Here is an 11,325-nt window from a genome sequence, read left to right on the forward strand (position 1 = left end):
GCAGGGCCATTTAAGGCTGGTATTCTACTGCTTGAGCTATATATGTCTATTTCAGGCCTATTGCTAGTTAATTGGAGATGTCTCCCAAATTTTTCAGTCCAAGCTGGCTTTGAACCTTGATCCTCAGATCTCAGCCTCCTGAGCAGTTAGGATTAAAAATGTAAGCCACCAATGCCTGGGCCATTCTTACCTCTTTTGCTTGATTATATTTACATCTAATTTCCTTTATGGAAATGTTGAGAACTCTTACCTTATATACGTATCTTAAGCACTGTAGTTTTCTTCACCTGAGTGTCCCACTGCCTGCTTTCCCTGCATATGTGAGGGTCTCTCTTATTACTGGACCAGGAACTTCCATCTTTGCTTAACAGAGCCTCATTTCCTCTCTCTGAAAGCAAAATGATTTGACTCCCCTACTTGAGTAGTGGATGTAACTATTCCTCTATCTGCTAATAAGACATTTAATTTCCCTTATAAAAGAAAACATCTCAGTAATAGCAACTGAGTGCTATGAGATTTTATTTGTTTACATGCATATCGAGTTCTTCTCAGCCCAGTGTCTGTGGCTCACACCTGTAGTCCTAGCTACATAGGAGGCTGAGATCTGAGGATCATAGCTCCAAGCCAGCCAGAGCAGAAAAGTCTGTGAGACTCTTGTCTCCAATAATCTACTCAGAAAAAGCTGGAAATGGCACTGTGGCTGTGGCTCAAGTGGTAGAGTGCTAGCCTTGAGCACAAAGAAATGTAGGGACAGTGCCCAGGCCACGAGTTCAAACTCCAGCACTGACCAGCAAAAAAAAAAAAAAAAAGTTATTATTAAGGATTTAGCTATGTCAAGTTCAAGGCTCTTGGCTTTTTTTCCCTTTCAAATCAGTTGTGGGACTTGAATTGAGGGTCTGGGCATTGTCCCTGAGCTTTTTTGCTCAAGGCTAGCATCTACCACTTTGAGTCACAGCTACACCACCACCCAGTTGAGAACTCCACTTTTAAGCATCAGAAGCTTTTATCCCCAAAATTTAAATCACAAAGATGTCAGAAGGATTCTCCTACCCTAATAAGTGTATAAGATCAGGTTGTTCTCTTTCACCAATATGAATGTTAACAGGTCTCAGTTTAAATGGTGAGCGTTAGGGGGCCGTATTTATCTTAACTAGGTGCCAGGTTGCACATGATATCCCTGCCTCTGCAAAAAAGAAGAGGCCTGGGAGCCAGGTGCTGGTGGCTCATGCCTGTAATCCTAGCTGCTCAAGAGGCTTCTGCGATCTGATGATCCCAGTTCAAAGCCAGTCTGAGCAGAAAAGTCTCTAAGACTCTTATTTCCAATTAACCACCAAAAATCCAGAAGTAGAGCTGCGGTTCAAGCAGTAGAGGGCCAGCTTTAAGCAAAGAAAAAGCCAAGGGACAGTATCCAGGCCCTGAGTTCAATCCCAAATGCAGTTACAAAAAGAGACAGAGACAGAGAGTTAGAAAATATTATTCAAGAAATAGCAACATTAATTCGGGGAGTGATATTAAAATTTTGACTGAGGGTTGTTGTGGTTTACAGCTCAGTGATAGAACACTTGCATGGCATGCTTAAAGCCCTGGATTCTACCCCCAGCATTGCACAATAATTAAGATTTTGCTCTTTTACTCAGCAGATTTTAAAGGATTTTGATGAGTATAAAATCACTATGTAATTTAGATCAATGAAAATTACTTTAAAAGAATGATGTAATGTTTTATTTTGAACATTAATATGTGCAATGTTTAATATCAGCCTCAGTGACTAGTTAAATGTAGGGTAAACATATTAGACATAAACTTTAAAACATAGTATGTACTTTTCTTTTTTCTTTTTTTTTTTTTTGGCCAGTCCTGGGCCTTGGACTCAGGGCCTGAGCACTGTCCCTGGCTTCTTCCGGCTCAAGGCTAGCACTCTGCCACTTGAGCCACAGCGCCGCTTCTGGCCGTTTTCTGTATATGTGGTGCTGGGGAATCGAACCTAGGGCCTCGTGTATCCGAGGCAGGCACTCTTGCCACTAGGCTATATCCCCAGCCCAAAACATAGTATGTACTTTAAAAAAATGTTTTTAGTAGGTATGCAATAACAAGATCTAGAAACCCAATATGTAGATTATTGAAGAGTATTGTTGTTTGCCTCTGAAGAAGCCAACTCCATTTGCAGGTCTAATACTTGTCCTGGGCCACAGTGATGGGTGAGGTGTGTGGGCCCAGAAAGGTTGTTTGTCACTAAGCCTCACAGAAGCACAAACACTTGAGCATGACTTTGAGACACCAAACTTTTACATGTTCTGTGAAACTACCTCTGGGGTACCTGCTTCCCCTGGCCTGACAATGACAAGCCTGTGGTTTCTTCTCTGCCAAGCAAGCTTCCTCTGATTCCCAAGAGACCTTCTGCTTCCCTGCCTGGCTCTTTGTGGCTATAGTCCTAACTAGGGGATAACCTCATGAGTCCATGGTGTCAGCATACTCACACTGCCAGTATAACCAGGCTCTGCACTCACGTGGTCCTCTGAAGTCTGCCCTTCGAGTATATCATACCTTTGAGATCTTGGTTCTCTCCCCTCTTGTCTGGAAGGAGCGTCTATCCATTCATGTGTCTGCTTTTGCTCAGCTAAGAAGGTACCTCTACTCCTGTTATAGGCTAGCCATCAACATCAGTGTTACACTGGATGTTCTCCCTTACCATGTGTTTGGCAACTAGCAGCTGGGTGCTCATATGCCATTGGTGCAGTACTGAAAATGTCTAGGGTGAGGGAAGGTGGGAGAAAAATGAGGGAGAGGATAACAAGTACGACAAGAAATGTACTCACTACCTTACGTGTGTAACTATAACCCCTCTGACAATAAAATAAAATTTAATAAAAAGATGTCTAGGCTGAGGATATGGCCTAGTGGCAAAGAGTGCTTACCTCATATACCTGAAGCTCTGGGTTCGACTCCACAGCACCACACATACAGCAAATGGCCAGAGGTGGCGCTGTGGCTCAAGTAGTAGAGTGCTAGCCTTGAGCAAAAAGAAGCCAGGGACAGTCTGTGCTCAGGCCTTGAGTCCAAGACTCAGGACTGGCAAAAAAAAAAAAAAAAAAGAAGAAGAAGAAGAAGAAAACAAAACAAACAAACAAAAAAAAGATGTCTAGTGCCTGTCTCATTGTAGCAGGAAAAGATTAACCCACATACTGAAGAGTTTGACCCCTGGGAGGACCCCAAGTGAGTATTCCTCTAATTTAAGATGGTTTGGGGAGTTTCGAGGGTGCAAAGCATAACATCCAACTCAATGTCTGGGAAGGGCAAGGCAGGGAGGACTTCTGGAAGAAGGGACCTGGAGTTCAGCTGAAAAGGTGATGAAGGGTAAATACATCATGCAGGATATGGAAATGAATTGTGACCTTTGAAGTACCACCATGGTGGGCTCTGAGTCTTGCAGAAGGCCAGGGATAGCAAGTATGCCTAGTTTGGGAAGAACAGGTCCAGATGAGGCTAGATGGGCATAAGGGGCCCCTCCATCCACTTTTTAATTTGCACAGATGGTCTGGTGTTGGTGAGCACAGAGTAGAAATAATAGGGATGGAAACCACTATATCTACTTCAGGAGAAGGGAGGCCTAGACATGGTGAGAGACATGAGAAAGTTGGAAATCAAGAACAGCATCCTTTATAAATTCCTAGACAATAGAGGCTTTAAATCCAAGGTTTAAAAACAGGGCTGGAGATGTAGCCCAGTGGGCAGAGTGCTTTGTCTAGCATGCAGGACACCCTGAATCCCATCCCCAGCACCAAAGTGGAGTAGGGACAGACAGACAGACACGCACACACACGCATGTGCGCACACACACACATACACACACACCACAAAGTGACAAGGACCATGGAAGACCACCAGACTTCTTGTTTAGCAGGTACTACTCGGTAAGCTGCACCAGTGTAGGAAGCCTGGGCTGGGGTCCAACAGACTAGGGAAAAAGCAGAAACTTGCATCAGAGACATTGCTCTGAGTCACTGGTGAAAGCAGTCAAGCCTGGGGATTTCTGTGACCTGTCTGAGGGAGAGACAGATTCTGTTCCCAATGTCCCCTCAAGCAGGCAACTGATACGTGGCTCAATTTCTTATAAATTTATTACATAATAATATTATAATAATTATCAATAATAATAATATAAGAAACATAGATCTCTGTGGGGTGTATCACAACGTCAGGGTCAGGAGGCCTCAGGGCTGGAGCTGGGGTAAAAACCCCTGGATGGAACTCCATACAAAAGGAGGGGTGAAGCGGAACTGACCCTGTAAAGTTAAAAACCCAAACTGAACGGAACCAAAAACCCACAGGTGAGTGTGAGACTGAGTGTGTATGTGGCAGTCTGTTACAGTGACTGCTGTGTGTGACCTGGTCTGTTAGTGAGCGTTAGTGGGTGTGACTCTGTGCCCAGGGAATGGGGCCAGTGGGCCAGGGTGGGGCAGGCACAGACCGGCGTGCCAGGCCCCTGGGCTGCGAAAACATCTGTTTTCTGTCTTTTTTTTAATTTTTTTTTAAAAAAAGCTAGAAATATAAACAGAAACTTGTGAGTGACGTGGATGGAGCTTAGTCCAGACTCCAAACCCTAGGTTTAAAAATGTCCCAGAGCCCCCTACCCCACAGGTCATTGCTGAGCGTGAGGAGTCACAGTAAGGGGGCTGGGGCACACTCAGGGATCTTTGTTTCTCCACAGGGCTTGTGGTAGCCTGACTCTAGGGGTCCCCCATAATCCCCTCAGAAACCCAAAGGTCCCAGGTCCCTAGGGCCTCTCCAAGCAGCAGGGAATTCATCTAGGACACCTGCTCAGGCTGGGTGAGGCTCTGGGAGGGCAGGCTGGGCAAATAGTAGGACCCAAAAGCCGAGCAGCCTTTCTTTGGAAGAGGAGACATGGTGCTTTCACAGGCACTCACCCATGCATGCACCCTGGGCCCACTTCCACATCCCCACTAGTTCAGAGTGGTCCTTTCTGGCCACTCCACAATCAGGCACACACAGGGTTCCCATTCGCTCAGCTGCACCCATGGTTTCACATGCGCACACAGACGTGCACGCACACGGGGCAGGAATGAGCAGGAACAGACTTTGGGGTCCTAGGCAGGGAGGCTTCTCTGCTGTGGCTGCCCAAGGCCATGGGAAGGGGGTTGGACCCGACTCCGGAAGAGACCCTGTGAGGAAGATGGCTGGGGTTGGAGTACCAGGGCCCAGCCCCAGGGCCATGGCTTCCCAGGCCACCTGGCCCAGCAGGATGATGCCTGCTGCCCCTCCCCCCAGAGCAGCACCTGAAGGGTGGGTGGAGCACACTATAGCTCAGCAAGGGGGAGGGCCGAGCCAGGGCCCCAGGGTGGGCCCCTAGGCCCCTGGCCAACCCCAGACCAGCTGGAGTGTCCCCTGTCCCTTATGGGGTGGCAGTGAGGGGCCAGAGATGGAAGACTGGGGGGAGCAGGGGGAGAGGGACCATCAGAGGGCTTGAGGGGAAAGGTGGGGGAAACTATTACGGACAGAGATATTTGTTCCTTTTCTCGTTCCAAATATAGAGTGGATTAAAATATGCAAAACAGGGGGCTCCTTGGTCCCCTTCGAGAACCCCAGTGACTCCCCCCTCCCTCTCCCCCCCCCCCAGTCGCCAAGGCGTGTCCTGACCTCGCATGCTGGACTAGGTTCCCTCTGGGAGAATGGCCACCAGGAGCTGTGAAGGAGGTGGTCGGGCCAGAGCACCCCGCCCCAACCCCCTCCCCGCACCAGCCTCCCCGGTCCGGTCCGCGCCCTTCCTGACTCTGTGCTGGGTAGGGCTCTGCGGCAGGTGAGGGCACTAAGCAATGTACAGGGCAAGTCTCCGAGCAACAGCAAACAGGACGATTCATGCAACATTCCTGGCCCGGGGCGCCGGTAGTGTGTGGGGGTGGGGGGCGGTGGGCAGGCCGAGCCCGCGGCCCGGGGAACGGGTGGGGGCCCTGCCGGCAGGGCTCTGCCAGATGGGACTAGGGAGGGGCATCAGCTGCCCTCCAGCTGCCGGAGCGCACGCTCGATGTTCATGCGGTGGCCCACGCGTGTGACGCCCAGCTCCACGAAGTCCTCCTTGGTGAGTGCTGGCAGGTGCGCGCCTTCGATCTCGTGGTCCTCGAAGCGGTCACGGTGCTCCCCTAGGTGGATGCTCTCCAGCCAGTCGCCCACGTCAAACTTGCTCCAGAGCTGCAGTGGCTTTTGCTGGAAGGGCCGACGCGGGCCTGGGGCACCGGGGCTGGGACCGGGCGCGGGAGAGGGCAGCGGCGACGGCGACGGAGAGCGGCTGCGCGCGCTCACGCTGCGCACCACGAAGCGCACCTCCTTGGGCTCGTGTGGGATGGAGAGGCTGGACGACTTGAGGATGGTGGGGGGCGTGAGGCCGAAGGGCCGCCCCGCGCCCCCCGCGCCCGCCCCCAGCCCCTCCACCCGCTCCAGCGACGCGGGCTTCACTGGGCTCGGGGCGCGGCGTGCCACAGGGTAGCGGCCGCTGGGCCGCACTGAGTAGGAGGCCCCGCCGCCCGGGCCCCCGGGGCTGCGCTGCGCTGAGATGGTGCTCAGCTCACCGAGGCTGCTGAAGAGCCTGCGGAGGGAGAGGGGGTCAGGGCCAGGTGAGGGGTGCGAAGAACAGTGGGGCAGACACAGGGGAACAGGGCGCAGGGCCAGGAGGTCGGGGGCAGTATCTTGTGGTCACTCTGGCTCATCAGAGACGGTGCCCTGCTCTGAGGGACCCCGGATAGGATTGTGAGGGGTGAGATTAGCTCCCTACCCCTATTCCGTGGAAGCTCTCTAGGGGCAGCCCACCAGAGGAAAAACGTGATGGCTATGGGGAAGATGGCAGGGCCCCACTCACAGATGCTCCTGGTTAGTAAGACACAGCTATACCCATTAGGCCACCCGCTCCTCCACCGCTCCCACCCCCAGTTCTGCTCTCTTGAGAAGACCCAGAGAAAGCTGGGCCAATTCAAGGACAGCTGAGTCACGGTAGAGGCTGGCAGTGAGTGGCACAAAACCAAACGGTCCCATGACACTTGGGGACAGAAACCATGTAACACTCACATTCACACAAGATAAAGCACATGCAGGTATGAGACAAAAGCACACAGCTAACAGGAAGGCAGTCCCTACACAGGCTAGTAACAATAGCTCCTACATGGGCTGTAAACATGCAGTGGCAGGGATGCAGCAGCATACACACAGAGACACAGAAGAGATGGTACCTGACTTCCCAGCCTCACACCTCACCTGGCAGGACCCAGCCCTCTTCAGCCAGCTTCTGGTGGCTGCTCCAGATACCCATTCCCATCACCCTTCATTCCATCCCTACCCCTTATTATGGCTGTACATAGTGGTCAATGGTACCAAACTCCCACACATCCATGCAAAGCAGACTGGGGAAGCCAGGCACAGCACATGGACTGCAAGAGGCATGGGATGGGCATGCTCACTTACACAGCCGGCGCTCGGGACCACCGCGCAGCTAGACAGAGCAGCCACATGCAGATGGGCAGGAGAGAGCAATGAGAGAGAATGTTAGCAGGCCAGGCCCACAAGGCCTTCAGTCACAACCACACGATGGGCAGCCAGATGCAGGGACCCCTGCTGGACACCCAGTGGAGGGAGGGACTCGGGAGGTGGTCTCAGCTACTGTAGAGGTACTGAGGGAGGGGATGATCTATGTATTTGATAGGCAGATCTGAGAATCCCTGACCTGCTTGCGTGTGAACAGCTCTCCTTTAAACAATGTAAACAAGGGCAGGCAAATGCATTCCTTGCCTGGGCTGACACAAGCATCCTCCTCTGAGGTGCTGCCTGCCCTGGTGCTTTGCTAACCAAGAATCACCAGTGCCTGTCCCACATCACCTCCAGCTCCCTTAACACTGTTCCTCCATTAGGATTTGGTCATAGAAGGTCCCCCCACCCCCCAAAAAAGGCTCATGTATTAAAAACTTGGTCTCCAGCTGACCAGTGACTGGCTCACACGGGCTTTGACCTAATCAATATATTAATCAATTGAAGGTTCGTAATTTTAAGGCATTATTGGGAGGTGGTAGAAACTTTCAGAAATGGGGCCTACCTAGTTAGAGGAAGTGAGCCACTGGAGGTATGTCCTTGGGGGGCTATATCTTGTCCCAGACTCCTCTCTGTCTGTCTGCTTCTCAGAGGTGAACAGCTCTGCTCCACTTCATCCTCTCCACTGTGAGGCTCTGCCTCATCATAGACCCACAACAATGGGACCATGGACTGAAACCTCTGAGACCATGACCCAAAACAGAAATTTCTTCCTTCTTGGTGTTTACATCAGGTATTTTGTCACAGTGACAAGAAAGCTAACACATTCCCTCCATTAAAGCAGGTTTTATATTTCATCTCCTTATAGAAGGTCATCTCCTCTCCCAAAATCCCTCACTCCCACTCTACATCATTGCCATCTGTTCCACAGGCTGTTCCTCCTCAGCCTGTCTATACTGCCTTCTCCCAACTGCCTAGATCCAGAATAGAGCTCCCAGAAGAGGCCAGACAGTGCCTCCCAACAAAGGGGCGCTCCAGTAGCAGAGCAGGAAACGGGCAGAACTACCAGAAGAAACTCTCACTGCTGCCATGGAACCTAGCCTCACAACACTTCAAGGCAATGTGAGGTGGTGTCCAGGGAAAGTGGTAGGATTGGGGGTGGGGTGTTGCAAAAGGACTGAGATGAGAAGGGAATCACACTTGTGGGCTAGATTGTAGGCACCCATAGAGTAGGTCCAGAAAGGTTACCTTGCCCCTAACCCCAGGACTACACACTATCACAGGATGGGGGCAAACCCAAGACTCAATCCAAGTGTTAGGTTTCCATGTTGTGATGTCTCAGGTGAGACATGGAATTGTGCTAAGTTGGTAGGACCACAACTGAGCAGTGGAGGCAAAAGGTACAGGAAGCTGTTTGACAGTACAGTGGGAAGGCTCAGCCAGGGCCTAGATCTGTGTTTGGGTCCAGGAGGTCCAAGTTGGGAAGAGCAAAGCATGCCTGTCGGCCCTCCAATACAGATCACAGTGACCTGGAGTCCTGAGATGGGTGCAAGCGTCCTCCAGAGGTATACTTGGATATCAGAGTGCACAAGGCCGAGGAGCCACTGGGTTGGGAGTAGAGAGAAGACCAGTTATATTCCAATCATCTACCACCACCCATGCTGGAGACCTCAGGAGGCTGAGAAGAAAAGCCTGAGGAAGATTATACCCTTGAAAGCCCTAAGACACATAGGGAATGGAAAGGAAACCCACAGTCTGATGTTTGCCCATCTTGCTCCTAAGGTAGAAACCCCAGAAATGTCCAGATCTGACTTCTATGTGCTTCTATCTTTGCATGCCATCTTTGACAACTGTTACAACTAGTTATCTGACTATATCCCTGGTTAGTTACCTCATAGCAACTGCTACCTCTGTAAGGGCTTTTGGGCAACCATCCTCTAAGGTACAATACTTCACCTCAGCAAATGTCATTACTTACAGTGCTCTCGGTAGCCTCCCTCTAGAGAAGTCCAGCTTGCTCAGTGAAGCATCCATGATTCCCAAGGTCTTTTCCAACAATATCTGTTATTGTCCTATCTCACTAACTACTGAGAATCTTGGCCAGTGAGGCCTGGTACTTCTTCAAGGTAGTCACCAAGGCTGGACCCATAGCTGACATAGGCATCTTTTTTTCTTAAAGATAGTCTTTCTTCAGATTCTTACTTCCTGGATGGATTTTTCTGGCTCCTGCTCTTCATAGTCTATACTTCTCCTGGGCCACATTAGCTACATCCACCCTTTGCTACAGCTGGTGTGCCCAGAAATGCCACATGAGGCCCTACCAGTCTTTTTTCAACTCAAGTTCAGTACTCTATGGTCTTCTAACATTGCCCCCCTGCCTCAGTGAAAATCACTCCATCTTTCCCACTGGAGAAACTTGGAAGCATCTTTTCACCCCTACTGTGGATAAGTCACTAACCCCAAATATTAATTCAAGCACTTATCTCCTCTGAGTCCGAACTGCTCATCTTCTCATGGCTTTTTAACTTGCCCCTTTAATTCTATTATTTATAGCTACTAGGGATCAAACCTCATGTATGCCCCAAAAGCTATCACTAAACAGTATCCCTGGCTTCTCACTTCTTTAACTATTCTCCTTGACTCCTGGTACCTGGCACAAATCCAGGAATATGCATTGAAAACAGAAATACCGTGTTATAAAAATAACACAGCTTTCTCACTTATGTCAGGCCATTGGTTACCAACTGCAGAAAGAAGTCCACACTCGGGCCTGGCCTCTACCACAGGCCTTCTTCCCTTGAATTCCTGTGCTAAAAATCTAGGTCTGGGCTCACACCTATACTCTGATCTACTCAGCAGGCTGAGATCAGAGGATTGTGGTTTGAAGCCAGCTGGGGCAGAAAAGTTCATGAGACTCTTAACTCCAATAAACTATTCAGAAAAATCCAGAAGGAGCACTGTGGCTCAAGTAGTAAAGCACTAGCCTTGAGCACAAAGAGGCTCAAGGACAATACTCAGGCCCCGAATTCAAGCCCCAGGTCTGGCAAAAGAAAAAGACAAAAAGAAAGAAAAGTCTAGGCATGTAGCCTTCTGGGATTTGGGGTCCTTATTAAAGAAAATAATCCTTAGTAAGAACATAGAACTAGAGTGGCTCTGAAGCTTCTATGTATGTCTCTTCTCCTGCCAGAGCCTCACTTCTCACCATTCAGGCCTGTTTATGTCTTCAGCCTTGATGTGTTCCACTGTCTCTCTCTATATGCATTCCTGCTACACAGGGTAGCTCAGGGCCTGCAGGGCCATAGTGAATCCTGATTCTACTGTCCACCTAGGCACCTAGATAAGATTTCCAAAGCACACAGGGCTTTATCTGGATCCCTGAAAAACAAGCTAATAGGTAGAGTCTACAGCAGACAGCCAGAGTAGTGCTACTCAACCAGGAAAATGAGCTTCCTGAGGTGTAGTAACCCTACAGATGGTCTGGGGAACATAGCACAACTACACTTTTCTTCCACACAAGCTGATCAAAGGAAATGAAAAGTACTCTTTGAATTTATGTTTCCAAACCTATTTCTCCATAAACGTTTTTCAGATGTGAGGGTCAGACAGGTATATAAAACTGAAGGCCACTAGGAGTAGTAGTATACTATCTTTCAGCACTTCAGAGGCTGAGTCAGGATGCTCTTAAATTTAAAGCCAGCTTGGGAGCTATGTAGTGAGTTTAAGGCCAGACTGAGCAACATAGTAAGTTTCTGTCCCCAAAGAGGTGGCAGTGGGAGGCAGCAGACAGGCAGGGCTAGG

At 49.9% G+C, this 11,325-nt stretch overlaps 1 protein-coding gene across 3 annotated transcripts in view; it reads right to left on the minus strand.

Moving 5' to 3' along the window:
- Positions 1 to 360: 360 nt before the first annotated feature.
- Shank3 (SH3 and multiple ankyrin repeat domains 3) overlaps positions 361 to 11,325 on the minus strand; it is a 72,543-nt gene continuing 61,578 nt past the window's right edge. Inside the window, exon 24 of one of the 3 annotated variants that reach the window (XM_048353419.1) lies at positions 361 to 388. In XM_048353419.1, coding sequence (XP_048209376.1) covers positions 376 to 388 — 13 coding nt within the window. In that variant the 3' untranslated portion in view covers positions 361 to 375. Of the gene's footprint in view, positions 389 to 4,100; positions 7,496 to 11,325 lie in introns of those variants that run through there. The other 2 variants (XM_048353403.1, XM_048353412.1) reach the window with 2 other exon arrangements.

Source organism: Perognathus longimembris, chromosome 1, assembly GCF_023159225.1.
Source record: "Perognathus longimembris pacificus isolate PPM17 chromosome 1, ASM2315922v1, whole genome shotgun sequence".
In the NCBI taxonomy this organism is placed as follows: domain Eukaryota; kingdom Metazoa; phylum Chordata; class Mammalia; order Rodentia; family Heteromyidae; genus Perognathus; species Perognathus longimembris.